At 35.7% G+C, this 19,403-nt stretch overlaps 1 protein-coding gene across 2 annotated transcripts in view; it reads right to left on the bottom strand.

Annotated features, from left to right (window-relative positions):
* Nucleotides 1–404: 404 nt before the first annotated feature.
* LOC126832949 (discoidin domain-containing receptor 2-like) overlaps nucleotides 405–19,403 on the bottom strand; it is a 141,857-nt gene continuing 122,858 nt past the window's right edge. The window contains exons 7-17 of one of the 2 annotated variants that reach the window (XM_050564010.1): nucleotides 16,017–16,187; nucleotides 14,935–15,065; nucleotides 11,509–11,716; nucleotides 8,612–8,725; nucleotides 7,652–8,077; nucleotides 6,374–6,555; nucleotides 6,100–6,255; nucleotides 5,822–5,931; nucleotides 4,596–4,781; nucleotides 4,087–4,321; nucleotides 405–3,171 (exon numbers count right to left, since the gene is read on the bottom strand). In XM_050564010.1, the coding sequence (XP_050419967.1) occupies nucleotides 2,872–3,171; nucleotides 4,087–4,321; nucleotides 4,596–4,781; nucleotides 5,822–5,931; nucleotides 6,100–6,255; nucleotides 6,374–6,555; nucleotides 7,652–8,077; nucleotides 8,612–8,725; nucleotides 11,509–11,716; nucleotides 14,935–15,065; nucleotides 16,017–16,187 (2,219 nt within the window). In that variant the 3' untranslated portion in view covers nucleotides 405–2,871. Of the gene's footprint in view, nucleotides 3,172–4,086; nucleotides 4,322–4,595; nucleotides 4,782–5,821; nucleotides 5,932–6,099; nucleotides 6,256–6,373; nucleotides 6,556–7,642; nucleotides 8,078–8,611; nucleotides 8,726–11,508; nucleotides 11,717–14,934; nucleotides 15,066–16,016; nucleotides 16,188–19,403 lie in introns of both variants that reach the window. The other variant, XM_050564009.1, reaches the window with a different exon arrangement.

Genomic DNA, 19,403 nt, shown 5'->3' on the forward strand with positions numbered 1-19,403 from the left:
ATCATAAATATGTAATTGAAAGGATATTATTCAAATATATATACTAAGTATAGTATTTCTATAAAAACGTTTGTTGGGCAGAGAAATTAAGAACTTATACCCTATTGGCTCTCATGGATATTATAGTTGATGTTGCAATTATAAATGCTAGCAAAAGGACAAGGGTGAAAAATTATGCGTGTATAATAATAATAACATTAATAATAATCAAACAAAGTGTTAATGTTACATACATATTTATTAAATAACATTTTTTTAAGACAAAGGAATGTTTATAATACTGATTTATTTGATCTAAAGATAATATTAAACAACAATATATAGTCAAAGAAAATACATTATACAAATACATTTAAAATTTAAGTATATAATATAATAATATGTATAAATGTATTATATTGTTATTTTAAATACATATTAAATGGTACTATATTATTTTAATATTTGTTTAAAAAATATTGATTGGAAAAAATGAACTTAGTATTTTGCTAAAAGGAACGACGCACTCCGGAAATACAGAGAAGTGTTTGACGATAAATGTATGTGTTGAATTTATGTGTTTGTGCTAAATCAGTTTAATGCAAATATTCCATTAGTTCGGATCAAATACTGCTAATACGCGAAATATGTGCTATAAATTGTATGGTATGTATTTTTTTTTAATTTATGTTTATATATATATATTTTTTTTTAAGTACAAAATACTATATAGACCAAAAAGTGTTAGAGATTGATTGTCTCTTAGCAACGTAGGCAATTGATTATACCCTCCATGTTATAGTAATATTATTTACACACCATTTCATGGCACCCTTTTCAAGGGGTGTCATTTTTTCGATTTTGTCGCGTTAACGCGGCGCAAAATAAATTCTTTTGTAAAAAAAAAAAAACAAACCAAACAAAACAAAATAATAAATGAATGTACAATCGATGGAATACGAATATTATGTTTTTTTTTGTTTTTAGGATATTATACATAATAATATTATACAGGTACCTACTATTGATGATATGCGTATTTCAAATATATAATATATTATTAACTTCTATCATATCACACACGGCATAAAAGTTGAAAAAAAATCAAATGTGCATGATACCTATGGTATATATAATAAATGTGTTTTAATACTGTACCTATCGTAAATATACAAATGGATAACATATAGCTATGACATCTAAAAAAATAAAACAAAAAAACTCTGGGCACACGTTTGAGTTTTTTTTTTAAATTGCACGTTAAACAAAATGTGGGAATTTACAATAACAATATTATACGGGAACGCTCGAAAGATCATTACGACTTAGACACTTGTGTACTGTGCACAATGTTTAAGTAGGCAATTAAGATCGTTGGCACGAGCCCTGTACAATAGTTGAATTATGTTATAAAATAATACTATTTATTGCATTTTTACACGAGCTCAACCGTTCTGGGTTGGAGCTTTTACGATAAAAATATAATAATATTGAATTGAGAAAACAAATCAATTGAAAATAAATCACAGAACAAGAACAAAACATGGGTAGTTATAATAATATTATTTACAATATACAGAAAGATAATGGCTTTAACGGGAAATAATTGAATTCGTTAATTAAACGCCAAAGCTTTTAATAAACAATAATAAATGAAGAACGCATCAATTTTAACGGTCGTGTTTATTATTGATTACGTTATAAACGTGAAAGAAAAGGAAATTAAAATACAAATCGAATACTTATATTAAATTTAAGTATAGTTTACAATACGAATTGGCTGCCTACGTCTGGTAGAAGCGCTTTATTCGTTTTCGACTACACTGGAAAGACATCGGGGTGAGTTGATGTATAATAACATCAATTGTTAATAATGCTTAATATAATTATGTTTGTAACGTAATCGAACCAACATGTGCGAAATTAACGGAAAAAAAATTTTTTTTTTATATTTCGTGTATCGTGTTGCGTGGTGCGTTATTCGAAACAATAACGCACCACACAACTAATTACATATGATTTTACACCAGTGTATACACGAGTACTACAATATTTAAACGTTTTATGTACAAGTGCGATAATACAATACTTAATATTTGAGTAATTTTTGTATGTCAATTAGAATGTAACGCTCCGTTAAAATACAATGGCGAATACGCAAAATGTACCATATCTGGATTGAACGCGAAGGAGAAAAAAATACAATATAATATTATGTACAGCCTTATCTAATTAACGTAAAAATAAAATAATTTGAACCGCGCGTTTTCCCGGTTCGGGGTGTAAGACCGAAAACGCAACGCGTGGTGGTAGGTATATACACCAAATTTATAATTTATTCGCCGCGCTGTAATATATGGATTTGAACTTGGAAGACATTTTGTGAGTGCATAAAGCATTTACATTATGGCTACGTATATGCGTAATACATTATTAAGGATATACAAATGAAATTCGAAAGAGAGAGAGAAATAGCGCGGTAGGGAGGAGGGCAAGGGGCGAAGAAGTATGTGTATATAGGGCATTGAAAATAATAGAGAGTCGCGGGACGTTATAATATTTATACTTATACATCTATAAAATATATAAAAAAATATTTTGCCAGAAATACAATTTGAAGCGGAGCGCGTGGCTGTAAATATTTTAACAGTTTGCCTGTCGTTGTGCAAACGTGAAATGTTAATGTATGGCGCGCATGTAAGGCGACTACGAGACAAACGGTGTCCGGGTGCTCCGGCGATCTCATCAATTATTTCTCGTCTTAACGTTCAAAAACGTTTCCTGCGGGACTTTTGGGGGCTGTTGGGAGAGAGAGGGGGGGGGGCGAAAAAACGGTTTCCCGAGAACAATATTACCTTTTTTTTTTTTTTTTCACTTCTCTGGCCCCGTGTCCTATATTGCCGGTACGTAGCCCAGGTTCTTGCGTTGAAGGAACAAATGTATTTCTGAAAACTTTGGTCGGTCCGCATCGTCTCGCTTCCAGCATTCCGCCATCAGCTCGTACATCTCCCGGGGACAGCTGACCGGCGGCTCCACGTACCTGTGCTTGCCGTTGATCAAGTACATGTGGTTGGTGTTCTCCACCACTTGTTCATTGGTCAACTCCGCCAGTGGCTGATGGCTGCAGAACATCAGTATTTCCCACAGGGTGACGGCGAACGACCAAACGTCGCTTTTCGACGTGTATTTACCCTAAACGAGCGGGGAAAAAAAACAGGCCTTAGATAAATGGAGCCATTTAACACGATTGTGCGGCCAACATTACGAGAAAGGACGGGAGTGAGATAAGCATACATGACAATACTGTGCGTTTGCTCACCGTAATAGGCACGAGACATTGGCTCTCTCTCTCTCTGTTTCTCTTAAGACAATGGTCACAAATTTATCAAGAAACACAAATGTACGGGCTACGACTCCATATTTTTTTCCAACGAAAAAACAATACCTTCATTCAAACGGCAAGTGTAACTGACAAAACAATATTGTCGAACTCAATTGAACTTTAAAGTGTGTATTCGAAATAGAAGAGTTGATCAACAATGACCAAATTATTGGCTTGCAAAAATTAAGAAACGGTTCACACAAATTTATTAGACTCATCGAGGGTCATCATTAGGCGCAGGTGTTGAATCTACTATACTTTATGCAACTGAGCAATGTTCTAGAACATTTAATTAATTTAACTAAAAATATATATCATTGACAAATGTGACATAACGTGTTCAATTTAGAACACGTGAGCGTCACGGCAATAGAAATTCTAGAAAATTCTACTTTCCTCTATTGTGAAGATTAATCTAACACTTTTAGCACCCAAACACAAATAATTAACTAATTTTTTCTTGATAAAAAATACGTTTCTTAATTCAAACTTAATACACTATACTGAAGACGAGTCCTCGCTCTCAAATGGCATCAGTCGTATAATAATATATTAAATATACATTTAAATACATTCATGTATTTTATTTAATCAAATACATTACGGATGTATTTTACATCTTCAACGCCGTGGGAACCATGTAGACTAGCCTGTGCTTGGTTTGGTTTGGTTAACCCGGCCTGTTGTCTAGCTAAAATACATTAATGTCTGAGGAAGAAACTCACCATAAGTAAACTTTCCCACGACATCCATCTGATTGGTAACCTTGATTTAGTGTCGCTGACATAATAATCTGAATCGTACTGACTACAATACATGGCGTGGTCGGATACTTTCAACGAATAGTTTTTTCCTACCAAACAGTTTCTTGCAGCCAAATCCCTGTGAACGAATCCTTTGCCTTCTAAGTGTTTCATGCCTGACGCTATTTGAGTAGCGAAATACAGCAAGCAACCATAACTGTAAAAATGTATATTTGTCAATTTTAGTACCTAATGCACGTTTAAATTAAATTTACATACACATATTTCCTAATTATTTTCAAGTTTTCCTTAAATAGTATGTATTATTATTTTAATTAAAAGTAACTTAACAGTGCTACCGCATTGAACTTTAACTTAACTATTTATTAACTGGAAAGCTTTTAGTGCAGCGACCATATTTCAAGTTTATAAACTAGGCCATACATTGTATTTTATCTTATTTTTCGAATCATCAAATTAGTGTCACTCACTTGATTGTAGGATGAGCTTCGGTTGATTCAGACGTTTGCATTTTCAGGAACGCGGGTAAATCTCCATACTCGCAGTATTCCTGTATAATACATAGCGGTTCGTCTGGAGTGCACACGCCAACGATTCGAGCGACATTCGGATCTCGAACCGTATACAAGCATTTCGTTTCTCTCATGACCTCTTGCCTAGAACAGAATACAATACCCAATAATAATAAAATGTAAACAATTAAATAAAAAATGTAGGAAAATTCGTGTTTTCCAGTACCTAGTACTACCCAGTATCTAGTATTTTGGAGCATCCCCATAAGTACCAATTGGGAGCATATGTTATGGCCCGACATTTATTTCAGGAAGGGCAAGGCACTAAATATTACAAATGAATATGCTCACTAGAATTTCCTATACAACTTTCCTATAAGTTGCAAAATTGTTATTTAATTTTTTTAAACAATAAAGTCTGTTAAATTGCTAGTTTTATGTTGCATTTAAAAAAAAATTACAAAATTTACTTAAATTCATTTTTTAAGTTTCAAAGTTTGCTTTCCGAAGTGAAAAATGTTAACCTATCTTTATCGTTAAACACGTCTCAGAATAAAACTCACTTTAATGTAGAAAAACTATTTGAACGTGCATATACTATGTTTCTATACATTTAAATAGTAGAATCGTTTTGAATTATAAAACTCTTACCCTAAGACAAATCTTAAGCTTTTCAAATAACGTTTTAATCGTTTCGTATATTTTAAGGAGATTGCATGCGGTCTATTATCAAGGAGTTTTGTATAGGCAATATAAATGAAAAAAGAGGTTTTAATAAATTTCAACCATGCCAATTGATTTACTGGTTAATTTGTATAAACTTCACGGTATTATTTTCGATTTAAATAACTTTTTATATGAGTAAAAGCCATTTTGGTTTATTTTAGACCAAAAAGCCAGACAAAATGTTTACTATACACACAATCTCCAATTTCAATTCTGTAAAGAGATTCGAGTTCTCTGGCTACTTTACTGTGTTATGTAGGAAGCTGATTGTAATCGGGTAGACCGTATGTGCACAACACAACACGATTGTTTTATAGGTAAACTGGTACACAATATTTTTCATGAAATTTTCTATTCGTATTTGCGGTTATTTTTCGCCATTACTACTATTGTCAAACCCCGTTGACGTTTACGCAGTGGAATACTTGCGATTTGAATTTTTTTATGTATTTACTTACTTGTTTTGTTCGCCGCAACCGCGCCGCAACGATTTGACGATCACTCGTTTCTTGTGGAACGTCGACGTGGCGTTGTATTCGGGGATGCCGTCCGTTTCGCATAAGTGGATCTATGGCATTGACAGTTGTTTAATAAAAAATATAGTACACCGAGGTGCATGCCAATCACGTACACGGTGTGCCCAAAACAGCCACGCCGGAGCGGCGGCAGTAACACCGCATACACGAGCACGGGAAAGCAAAAAAAAAAAAAAAAATTGTACTACTGTTGTACTCACCATTCCGAAATTGCCTTCGCCCAGCTTTTCGATCACTCGAAGTCTGTTTCTCGATATCTCGTACAGCGAAGTCTGACTGCACTCGTCCTGTTTGTCTTCCGGTAACTTCATGCACGTGAACTTGCCCGGCGTGAAATGCTGCTCTTTGCGTTCCGTCTGCAAAACGCAACACGAGGAGGCTATTGGTAGGAATCACGTTTATTATACGCGGACGGTGAACAAAACACAATCACATCACACATCCGACGTCGCGCACAGTGACCGTCGGACTTACTTTGATTATGTCGATGGCGGCGTAGTAATTGTGCAGGTTGGCCGGTAGCGATTTGTTGAGCTGTTCGGATTGCAATAGCGGTGGCGGTCTTGTGTTGGGCGGAGGCGGTGGATTCAACGTGTACATGGACGGCGAAGAGTATTTGACCTCGTCCTGTCCAAAAGTACCAACGCCAGTGAAGTCTAGAACAATCATTGGTGCACGCAAGTTATAGTTAACGCGTCGTTATTGTGGATTAGCCTCCGTTGGAGATTAGCACAAGAAAAAAAAACCCCGGTCACTCCTGCACACGTTAAAGACGGTTCAAAGGCGATGAACATAAAAAAAGAGGCAAAAACCAAAGAGATAGAGAAGATGCGTTAAGAACCCAACGGGCGCTGTGTTTATTAGTAATGCAAATTTGTAAGACGTTCAGCAATAATTGGGTGTCTATTAGTGTGACATTAGCAACAAAAAACCAGAGGAAACTTTATTTAATAGATATCCATGCCAAAAATCAAAATTGTAAATTTTTAGGTAATTTTCATAGGGTATATTAATTATAATAAAGAAGACATAGTGTTTGAACCCACTACCGAATAAAGAATATTAAAATGGCATTTTGCGTTGAACATTAAACGAATAATTAATATAATACAATTTGGATCTTTCAGTCTTAATTATTTAGGGTTTCCACGATTTAATTTATTAAAATGTCTTACATTAAACGCAAATACTTTTTTTTTCGTCGAGTACGACTTAATTATTCTCTTCGCTAAAAGAAATGTAAAACAATTTGTAAACATTTAAAATCGATTAACCTGTGAACTATGAAATTTTGATTTATAAGCTTCATAATTAATAATACTGTTATAGTTATAATGAAATCTCGATGCTTGGTCGCCACGCGCGTTTGAAGTGAAACTTCAAAGATAAAAAATTAAAAAAATTCCTAATTAGGAACATTTAAGATCACCAACGACCAACTAAATGTAGTTTAACTATACAAAAACACAGTATTTATCTAAATTATACAGCTGGTCCATTTACATGCGATATAAAGTTATTAGTATATTTAAAACTATGCCAAGACCTACAAAGATAAAGGCAATGATATGAAGATTGCTCGTGAGTCGTGTTTACAGGGCTCAATCAAGATGTTTTGGTCGAAACTCTTGTCTCTACCACTAAGTCCATTTCGAAATGTGTTTACTCTCGTTATACAGTTTTCCTATGTTATTTTTAAGCTAATTTACGTGGTTAATGCAATAATATTATATGTTCGCTTACTGTACTGACCCGTGTAATCGGTACTCTTGCTGGTGGTCAGAGACGTGGATACAGTATCCTTCTTGAACAAGAAAGTGATCGGGGCGTAATCGTGGTTCTTGGCCGACGGCAACCGTTTGTACGGTTCGTGGTAGACGGATGAGTTATCGCTGTCTTCGGACTCGTGGCCAACTTGACCGCCTCCGCCGACCATGACGGTGCGGCCGTACAGAGACGATGAACCCATTGTCTTAGACATGTTCAGGTGTTTCATGTTGATGGACTGTTGTTTGGGTGCGCCGAGTGTGGCTTGTTTGAACTGCAGTAGAGCGACCTTTTGTCGGCCTCGTTTCAGAGCCAAACCCACGGCCACGCCGGCAACCAGTAAGACGGTCATGGCTAGCGCGCCGGTTACCAGACCCACGTAAGTCTGCGCGCTGTTGCCCGGACTGGGACCTGTTGAGCACGTTTTAGTAAATCATTAAATTATTAGGTCTAGTTCTATTTTCAAAAAGGGACAAAAAGAAGAGAGAGAAAAGGCAGCGAGCGATAACGATAATATTACAATGCCGTAAGCAAATTATACTGTCTTTACGGTCAACAAATAAAAACCAACGGTCACACCCTTACACGGTACAATAAAGGATAAAACAATTGGACCTAATTTCAGAGCAGTAATAATATTACTAACGCTCCGGACAATCAACACGGGAATTGTTTTATTTTTATGTATCTTTTTATAACATTATTATACACGTATCCGCTGCGTGCACCGGTCTAGGCTTAATAGACGAACACTTCGTCCATTACGTTTCACCCTTATACGTCCGAACGGCCGGTCGTTTAGGCCGTGTAATACATTCGAGTATAATAACATAAATCGCACAATAATATCTACCCGACGGTTGTATTTGTGTTGGTAAACACAAAACTTTATTGAGACACGGTTAGCGCGCATTGTGATCGAAAAGTACTTGCCGCTGTGCTTACCCGTTGTGACTTCTTTTCTGGTGGAATCACCGCTCTGCCGGAGTTCGTATCCGGTTTCTTTTTGCATGTAAAACTGCGACAGTATTTGCTCGGTAATGTTGGCCGCTACCAGTTCTACAAACAATAATAATGGTAATAATTACTTCACCTATTTGTCAACGCCTTCAGTTGTTCATACGTGTGTGTACAATAACAACAAGCAACCACAGTATATGCAAATACATTCCGCGCTATTATAACGTTTAATGGATACCTCTACGGTCATACATACACATTAGTTTAGGTTAAATATATTATATGGTTTTACATTTCGCATTACGCCGCCGCCGCCGAGTATTACCGCGGTAAATTTTAATGTTAGGTTTTCCCCTGGTCATTGTTCGGGAGGACAGGAATTCATGTTTTAGCGGAATGTTCTCATTAAAGGTGGCGTAGGCTTAAAACATGCTTGTTATTTGCGCAAGGTGCACCTGGTCTCGCCAAACATAAATTGCAAGTTCCGGCGCTGTATAGGATCCCGTGGAGTGGGTGGCCAAAGAGAGAGAGAGAGAGAGAGAGAGAAATAATAACAACTAGAAGAAAAAAAGTTTTGAGCTCCGCGCAGAGAGACCGGTATTGACTAATGGATGTCTTAATTAACGCGAAATGTTTCTGTTGCATTATACTTATACGATAAACACGCTCAAGAAGAGAGGCCGTAAAAGTTTTCCGATAGTAACAACTTTTTTTCTTTCTTTTGCCTTGTTGCCCGACAAAACATTTTCGATTAGTCCCGTAAATGTCAACGGTCAATATTGATGGTACTTTTGTTTACTTATAACATCATGATGTATAATGCGCGTCTAACTGATGGCATCGAAGTTTGCGACTAAGTAGTTTTCGTTATATAATTTGCCGATCAATCCACAAACTTGTCTAATCGTACGCTTCGCAGCTTGTGGCATATTCAATAAATTGTATAATTATTATCAGTCACACGATTGAAAGTAAATCGATTAGACGCTGCGTCTGTTTTTAGGTTTCAGACTGATTAAAGCTATTCACAATTGACAAAACATACAAAATTATAAAAAAATATCGAGCAATGTATAGTAAATTATACTAAACTATGTACCTCTCAGTTTTTAAAATTAGTAAAGTTAAGAGAAAACTTAAGATGTAGCTTAAAATAACATTCTATAATTTATTAATTTAAATAAACATCATAACATTATTTTCCGGTAAGCGACCATAGGACGGCAGCATTTAAAATAGATTCCCAAAAATACTGTATTCGTTTTTATACCGGTATCAAATACTCTATTTTCAACTTTTTACACTATGAATATACTTACACATAATACTTGAGCACTTACTTTATTTTATTCTATGTACAATAAACGTTGCCTCATAGGTATACCGTATGACATATAATTTAATAAAACGCATTCATACAGTAAAGTAAAACGAGACTACTTAGCGAGAAAATCCCGGTAAGGATATTCTAGCTTATGAAACGGAAAATGTGGAGAGTTATAACGAGTAGTCTTAAGTTTTAAGGCGCCCTAAATATTAGTAAACTTAGAAACTAGTATAAGGTAAGCTCGTTATCAATAATGTTAAATAATGTTTATAATATGAGTTTGTTTAGTATACGACGAGATGAATAATAATAATAATATTATGTACATACCTACTGTAATAATAATTTTAGGGCTACATAAAATAATAATATATGTAACCGAAAGTGTGCTGTGTTACCATAAATAATTGTTAGGAGCTTAAATTATTATTACTAGAACCCTTACAAGTTAGAATAGTGAAGTTGTACGTCGTATAAGTTATAACGTCCAGTAGCCGTTATAGCTGGTAGTTTCAAAAGTATAGACTTGGCTGTTCAAAAACTATATAAATTAGTTAGGTAAGTACGGTATGTTTTTATTTAATTAAAAAACGTTCATTTGGAATATAATCCTTTGTTAATAATATCTTTAATATCTCTAAAACTAAAGCAGGCATAAATTTGAAATGCATTAAACTACATAATAACGGGTTGATTTTGAAATAGATAAATACAATTCTCTTAATATGCCATTTTGTTTTGGTCTTCACAAAACACTGTACTGTGCATTTCAGAGTAATGCGAAACACCTTGTGTAGTATCTAGACAGCTGCCGCGTTAGTGCGGTTACGGCCATCCATACTGAGAATGTAGCTTAAATATTTGTTTTTATCTATTTTTTTTTTAAACTGTATAAAGGAATAGCGTGGCACGAATGAGTGGTGTTGCTGTAAATAATGCGCACATGCTGTGAGTATTGGCATAACACGTATTGATATTTTCATACACGTCTATTGTGCATTATGTATAATATTGTTCAGCTTCCAGTAAGTTTCAGGAGTTTGTAATATATAATATTATCTGCCGCGAAAGCGACCGACCGGAAATTTAAAGCCTCTCTTGCGACAATATCGTGTAACACGCGAGACGTTCGAACCGGGTTGGAATGTTTTCTTATTTAATCGATCCGGACGGTTGACACTGAACTTTCCGGTGGAAAAACGAACGTTATCCGAGTTCGGGTGCGATTGACGGACGTAAACGCGTACCCAACGTGACGGCCGATCTTGATTTATGTGTATTATAAATGTAACATATACAAGAAAAAAAAAGAGAACTCGAGTGTCAGCTCTCGGAATTTTATAGACCTTTTTCGATGATCTAAAACGTAGGGAAGAAAAATAAAATTTAGGCGCATCACTCCTACAATGTCGTGGACGGGGTCCCAGGAAGAGTGTCTATCCATGACGACACGGATAGGAGGTCCGAACATGAGTAGACTAATAAAAAAATGATCGAAAATCACCCAAGTATGGAATACAAAAGCGCGCGGGACTGTGATATTAATTTTACTTACCGGTCTCAAACGTTACTTCGCTGATGAGTATCCATCGTGCGGAAAAATAAAGACATATCTTGATGTACCGCCCCACCCTGCTCTTCAGATTGATGGTTATGTTCACAGCGGTGTCCTTAATGGCCTCCGACTTTGTGCTCAGCTTTATCGGCCACTCTTGCCATTTGTCCCCGTCTAAGCTGACGTAAATCAACGCCGTACTAAACACCTAAAGGAAAGGGCACAAAAAATATGTCTCGTTATAAAAACAATTCGGCAAAGCACATAAACGTCTGGCTGGATTGCCGTTACGAATATTTGTTTTTAACATTAAATATACAAACATAGCTGCTAAAGAGCGGTTTGAATTCTTAGTTTTTCAATCATGAAATATATCTTATTTTCGATAAGTGTATAGCTAAGCGAATATTATAAACACCTGTATCGAGATTCTACACATATAACCGATAAGCTCTTACAATAAACTTGTTTATTTCAAGGAAAATTGCGGCAAGTGTAAACAGTGTCACGCGTCGTCTGTTATCTTTGCAAACAGCCAAGACAGTCAGTATTCGGAACACCGTAGAACGAGAATAAAGCTAAAAACGTTTTCTTTGTAAATTTCAGTCGGGCAAAGGCACGAAATGCGTTTAACAACATCTGTAAAACTGTTGTGCCTGTTGTTGGTGACGTGCGACCAACAGCCGCGTGACGAGAAAGACATTTTAGTCGGCCACGTGGAAGCGCTGTTGAAGTGTTCGGGATGGTCGTCGTTCCAAGACATACTGATCAACCACTGGTATTGGGAATCCAACAATAACTACCAAGGGTCTTTGAAAAAACTGTTGACAGTGGACGCCGACAATCGGCTGGCCAACCGAAACAACGTCAACGACAAACTGCATCAGATTTCCACGGTAATCAGTTGCAAGTATGCCGACGTCCTGTACCGGTACCTGGATGTATCCGGTGGCGTTCTGCAAAAGTGTTTGGCGCTAACAGAAAAGTACAACTGCTATACGTACGCGCTGTCGAAGCTGAAGAGCGGCAAGACTATGCTTGTGCACATGGAAGGCGTCCTGTCGTACGTATTGTTGTTGAATAAGGAATTAGACTTGCCCACCATAATTAATGTGACGGATCATCTGACGGTGCGGTTGCAAAGAATAATCGCAATCAACCGTCCTCTGACGATCGACGTCAATGGCGGTCAGCAGGTCGACTGGTTAGTGCATCAAATCAACGAATTGCAGAGGTTTTTCGAATTTATAATGTCTAAGAAATTGAAGCCGTTTATTTACAAACACTGCCGACAGCAGCCGAATTCCGAACCGACTAGGCTGACGATCGAACCGCACTTCGACGCGACGTATTCAAATATAATTTCGAATTCTTCTAAAATGCTATTCGTTCAGTACCTGTGCTCGTTGTTGAACGATCTCAAAGAATCCACCATCCGAGACGCGTACACTAATCTAGGATTTATATATGACGAAGTGAATAAAAGAACTGTCTTCGATAGTAATCAAAACCCCGCACAATTACCAGGTACAAATTTGCGGTTATAGAAATTATGATATTCAATAATAATTTTACAGTGTCAAAGGTTTTTTTGTCGAAAGTTGAATACCGTTGTTTTAGCGACCTCCGGGCGTCGGTCTTTCCATATCCATTTACCGACATTTAATATTCAAATACAATTGAAAGCCGAATCATTTATCTGTTATAATAATTAAAATTCAAACGATACACAGTGATGAATTTCCTGACAAGTTTATAGTAAAAAGTGTTTTATATTATATTGTATTTATTTAATTAATAACGCCCATTCGGGCCAAGAGTGTACGTGGATGATAACAAAATAAAATAATAATTGTAAGAATATTATAACCTCAATTATCTTTTAACATTTATTTACCTGTGACCCAGACACATAGCACGAAGTTTAAATTTGTTATCAAAATTAAAATCGAAAGTAATATTGTTGCATTCTCTTAACACGCGACTCAGGGGCTCATTAAAACTGTAAGACTGCGAGTGGAACGATTCATAAAAGGTAGTCGTAGAAAGAGTATTAAAAGCGGGAATTTAAATAGAATATTAATATTAGGTGTTTATTGAATTGTTCTATGAATAAAAACTACAACTTTTGCCAATATCCATTAGAACTTTTTATTGATGTAAAGAGACAAGGATTAAATAAAAAAATGTTCAAAACATGTTTCCACTTAAAGTTTAACTTGAATAAAATTACTATAAAGTAAACATATTTATATACGATATGTATTAATATTTATTAACCGCTAACTAATGGAACCCGCTTTTATTAAAACTGCCTTCTATTATAATTATACGACCCGGTTATATTATTAAGATAACTACATTTTTAGTAGCGTTTTAAAGTAAAAATTATAAATACATACTGATAAAATTATGAAATGCCAGTATTTTTTAAATAATATTTTCATTGTAATGTTCGATACAATTGTTAAAACGTATATGTTTTCCAATACTATAGAAACAACTGGTTTTTGGTAGAAATAATAATTTATCAAATTTGTAATAGCGGTACAATATAACCATGTATTGCATATTTTTTTTATAAATAAAAAAAGAGGACTGGATCAGTCGAAAAAAGCCCGACAAACAATTATGTTGATTTTAATCAAAATTTGACTAGTGTTTAAAATTAATTATTTTGGATATTATGTTTAAGAACGATAATTCTTAAGCATAATTCTTCTATTAAATATCGTCATTTGAATAATTATTAAAATAATAATCTTTAAACATAATACATTTATATGCTATTTAATTTTTTTTTCGCTCGAGTTGGTTCTTATACAACAAATATGTGCAATCGCGATGTCTTTCAGTTTTCAATATTCCAACGCAAGCACATTTTGTCATCACTGCCGTACATAAATTATTGCATTTTTGGCCTTAAAGTAGAAGAAAAATAACTACACTTTTATACTTATACATGTATACATATGTCTCGAGTATATTATATTTAACGCCGAGAGTGTAACCAGTAACAATACCGTTTATTACTATTCAGTTATCGTGCCTTTCTGCCTGACGAACAGGCGGTAACTATTTGCAGCAATACTTACTCCTCTTAAAAGGGTCGAGAAACAATGAAACACTAAGTAACCTTTCAGACAGTTCATAAAATACTGAAACGGGAATCGTCTAATTTTAAAATAGACCTTTTTTTTATTATGATCGCACAATCACAATGAAATACTTTACAGCGAACCACTGAGTCGTTATCGAGTGGATTTATTAAATACAACAAAAGAAACGTACTCTTTGGCTACCGGCTGATTTTTGATAATCGTACTTTACTTTAAAATCATACCGAACGATTGTACTCAATATAAACTGCATGTTCGAAGCGTGGCTAAAAATGAAAATAATATTACATTTTTTTTTTGTACTTGCCTTTACATCTCTTGTAGGTATGTGGCTGGTGTGTATTTTGACTTCTTTGAACGTTCGGAAACCGTTGAACTCGAACACCATTTCTAAGATGTTACCAGTCGAGTCGTTCGACCATCCGACCCATCTTTTACCTATAACATCAACCATGTCCGGTTTAAACTGAGATCTTTCCAAGTTCAATAACGGTTTTTTATTTTTAATTAATTAAATGGTCGATAAAAAGAGGTCAAATAGGTGTCTCTTATGTTTTAAGTCACCTAGGAATGTCCATTTGTTGCACAAAATCGCATTAACGACTTGGCAAGTCGATAATTTTAATTGTGCGTTAAATTAATGTTAAATTATCGCTAAAATATATGATAATGCTTATGCACTTGTATTTATTATTTACTCAGCAATGACATTATGCGCATATTTTTTTTATATTCGTATAAAAAACGCAATAATATTCATCATAATAATATAATGAAAAAAAACCGCAACGTTTCCTGACTGGATCTTTATCAAAGTCATGTTTACGTCACGGTTGGGTATGTTTTGTGTATTCCTGCGGTTAAACGAGAGCTTTATCGGTGGAACACGGCTAACGAGGGGGCCGGGAAACGAGATAACTTAATTTTTTGCTCGCTTTCCGGTACTTTGTCCGGCCAATTATATTAAACGCCAACGGCACCGGTACGTCGTGGCGTAATAACACTAAAAGCTGCACGAGCATTCCACGGTTTGTACAATATAATCGTATTAGATAGAGCAGTGTATTATGAGACATTCGGATGTACCGGTCGATTAATTGCCATTCACAACGTAAGCGGTCGTCACACGGACACCGGCAATTTGTCGAAGTCATCCGGGTTAGCCGTTTTTTGCAGCAAACTCCACTCGGAATGTTTGTTGAGATTATTAAACTGACCCCCTCCCCCCCCCCCTCGGGTCCTCTAGATTAGTATAGAGCCCCGCCCAGCGTTCCCAATAAGGTCAAGGAGTCTTTAGATGACTCGGCCCCGTTACGTCATATGCATATTGTATCATTCGGCACTCCACCGACGACGGCTGTATATATATATATATATATATATACTCACTGAGCGACTTATGAAGTTGTAAGTCGGATTGTAGAAAGTCGTCGGCTCCGTATAAGCCGTCCGTTAACATGCCTAAACCGCCAGTCATGTACGTCCTTCCTAGGTCTCCGTCGTAGCTGACATCTTCGAACTCGGTGTCGGCCCTGGGCGCCATGTAGCTGATTACGCTCTCTGCAAAAAAAAAAAAAAAAAAATCGCATTATGATTTAAAACTTGTACGGAGTTTCACACAGTTTATAACAGCTATCGGTTATAATTCCTCAGCTGTTCTGACAATAACACCACTCGGTATGCAACGACAGATATTTACGTCTCCGGAATATTACTTTCCAAACCCTTGTAAAGATAATGTACTTGAACTTTTGACACGAAAAAAGGCAAGTCTTGCCGCTAAAGTAGTTTACATCGGTGGTGAACTTTTAGTCATAATGGAGTGTCAGCGGGGACGAAAGTTCGGCGCGTTTAATAGCATTTCCCGGTGTCGGTCTTAACCCCCCTCTCTGTCTCTGTCTCCCCGCCTCTTTGACACATACACACGGGCTGGCGCAGAGAGAGAGAGAGAGAGAGTACTTTGTATTGCAAAACATAAGCTTCGGACTTCCGCTCGACAAACATTAAGCAAAACAAACTTATCCGACTGATTTCGCATTTGTAAATGGAACGTTTCAATAGAGTGTTTAATATCCCGGTGGAGGGACGAAGAGTTAATACTCTACCAGCGTTACTTAATCCGACCGGATTCCGGTACCGGGAAATACAGACATTTCCTAAGTAGATCAACAGCACACACGTGGATCTAACGACGTGGTGAAATGATTAATTTAAAACAACTTCGACAACCGCAACACTCGCGTACAGTTCAATTTATTATAAGCCAAAGAAATCTCGACAGTTGGCATTGTGTATAGATAACCAAATGAGTATGTATCACAACACTTAAATGATCCATTTACAGACTTAAAAGGCAGTCGCAAGCGCCACCGAGAGCTGACTGTGCGCAAAATATATTTTAATACAACATGATACTTACAGCATTTAGGTCGGGCTTGACGTTCAACCGGGCTGAGGGTGTATGTACCCACACCAATAGAATCAGGTATGTAATATTATATATACTTGCTTAAGTCTTTGAAAACTGTGTCAACTGCCAGTATTCGTCTGAACAATACTCTGCAGCTTTGCGTTTGGATTCAGAACTTTCGGGGGGGGGGGGGGGGGGTGTGTTCTAAAACGATTATTATTACCATCAGACAAACTTGTTCGGCTGTCTGTGACGACCGGGACCGCACCGAATTAATCATCTTCAAACTTTGCCTAGGCGTTAAGTTCACGGTAGAACGAAGAGCTCAACAACCGTATAAGTCCCCGCATTAGCCTCCCGCCGCCGCTACCTTCTTGAGATCTCCGAACAACTTGGTCCAAAACAATCTAACGTCCGGAGACTATATAACACAAATCTATAGGATTCCGCGAGGCGTTGATAATACGGTAAAAGCGTGTCACAAACCGAATTCGTTAATCGAATGCTCGCAGCGCTTGTGAGTATACACAAGGATTTCCGGTTTTGTTTTATAGCGATTAATGCCGAACGGTGGCGAGGAACTTAACAGGTTTAGATCGGTTAAGTGATAATATACACCACAACAGTATAATACTATTGACGTGCCAATTATATTTATTTTCATCTTATTCCATAATCTATATCCAGGAATACATTATTGATGTTTCATATTTGTAAAAGGAGAACAGTTTGAATGCAATAGAAACCAGTTTACAAAGTAATTGAGCGGATTAGCACATAGTTTATTCGATACGTTTAATTTAGCAAGTTTGAATCGAACCAAAAAATATATTGGTATTAGAAAAAAAAAAAATACTAAAACAATACTGAATATCATGACGAATAAATGTCATTATTTGTTTTAAAAAAAACTAAAATAGTTTCAAAAATACAATAAAGAAACCTATTGAAATTTGAAGAAATTGCATTTTTTATACAATAAAAACATGAAACAATAATTGAATTCTTTTGTGAAGAATATTATCAAAAATGTTTTTCGTCTTCTGTTTGTGTTCAGTGTTTACCTTAAATTATTAAAAAAAATCTCAAACAAAACATTCAACCTTTTGTAAGGCGTTCCCGAACAATACAATTTATTAACATCGCTCGCCAAAAAAACATTTTTCACGTTTACCTCTTTGCTAAAGAACAATTGTAAAAAAAAATAATATTTGGAAAATATTTACAATGTCATTGAACACATAACTCTAAAACAGCGTTATTCTTATTTCTTAGGTTTTTTGCGTGCTTATATTTTAGTTAATTAGTAGTTATCTGACAAATCAGTTTTATTAGGATTTCAATTTACGACACAATTATTATGCTGTTAATTTATTTAGGTAGGCGTTCAACTGTGAGTTCCATAAATGAAATTCGGTACCTAAACTCGTCATTATGTCGTAATATTATTGCGCAGCAATCCTAGTGTGTATAATATGATTTATATTTCAGTCGATGATAATAGACACGGTGTGACCATTTATGTATAAACATGAAATAAATTGTGATCTGGTAAAATGTAATACACTTAAAACGAAATTTATAAAAAAAACACTTATTGAGGGCCAAAAGTATAATATGATTGAAACCCAAATATGTGATTTTTTTTTAAGTCATATTTTAATTATTTTTTTTATTAAGCCAGTGACTATTGTGGTCCCTAATAAATGTTCATATCCGTATTTTAACTTAGAAACGCATGTACTAACGCATAGAAATTTATATTATATCTCAAATTTCAATGTTTACTCAAGTTGGATCAGATACATAAATCGACTATATATCATTTATTTATTTAAATATTTTTTTCTCAAAATATGAATGGTTTCAATTTTTGTATGGGAATTTCTTGTATTTTTTAGTCATTGTTGCAAACGAGTGTGAAGAGTCCATAGAGAGTATGTAAGTTATTGAACTTTTTTTGGAGCTTAAGGAACTTTAAATGTTTTATAAAACATTGTTTAGTGAAGTTATTGTTAAAGAATAGTTCAATTAAACCGTAAGTCCACCGCAAAGACAGCACGGTAACGACGGGTGGGCCCTGCCAGAGACGTTTACAAATACCGGCCACGATCTCATTAAACACTGCAATTATTTTCTTCGTGTCTACATTGTGTTTTGCTGAGCGGCGGTGATCTTTTGCCGTATTTATATTTAATCTAATGATATTCATACAGTATGCCCGTCATAATGGTGTATCATATTACATTTTAGGGGTTGCTCGTCCCGGGGTTATGTATAGCCGCAACGATGGCGGTGGTAGTATGTTGGTCAAAAGTCTCCAGAGCATCATAAATCCAAATGGCGCAGTCATTTCGCACGTGTTT

This window comes from Adelges cooleyi, unplaced genomic scaffold (genome assembly GCF_023614345.1).
Source record: "Adelges cooleyi isolate 19-005CV unplaced genomic scaffold, UGA_ACOO_1.1 ACOO_flye_CR_arks_rails_tigmint_CR_PRNA_167, whole genome shotgun sequence".
Classification (NCBI taxonomy): Eukaryota; Metazoa; Arthropoda; class Insecta; order Hemiptera; family Adelgidae; genus Adelges; species Adelges cooleyi.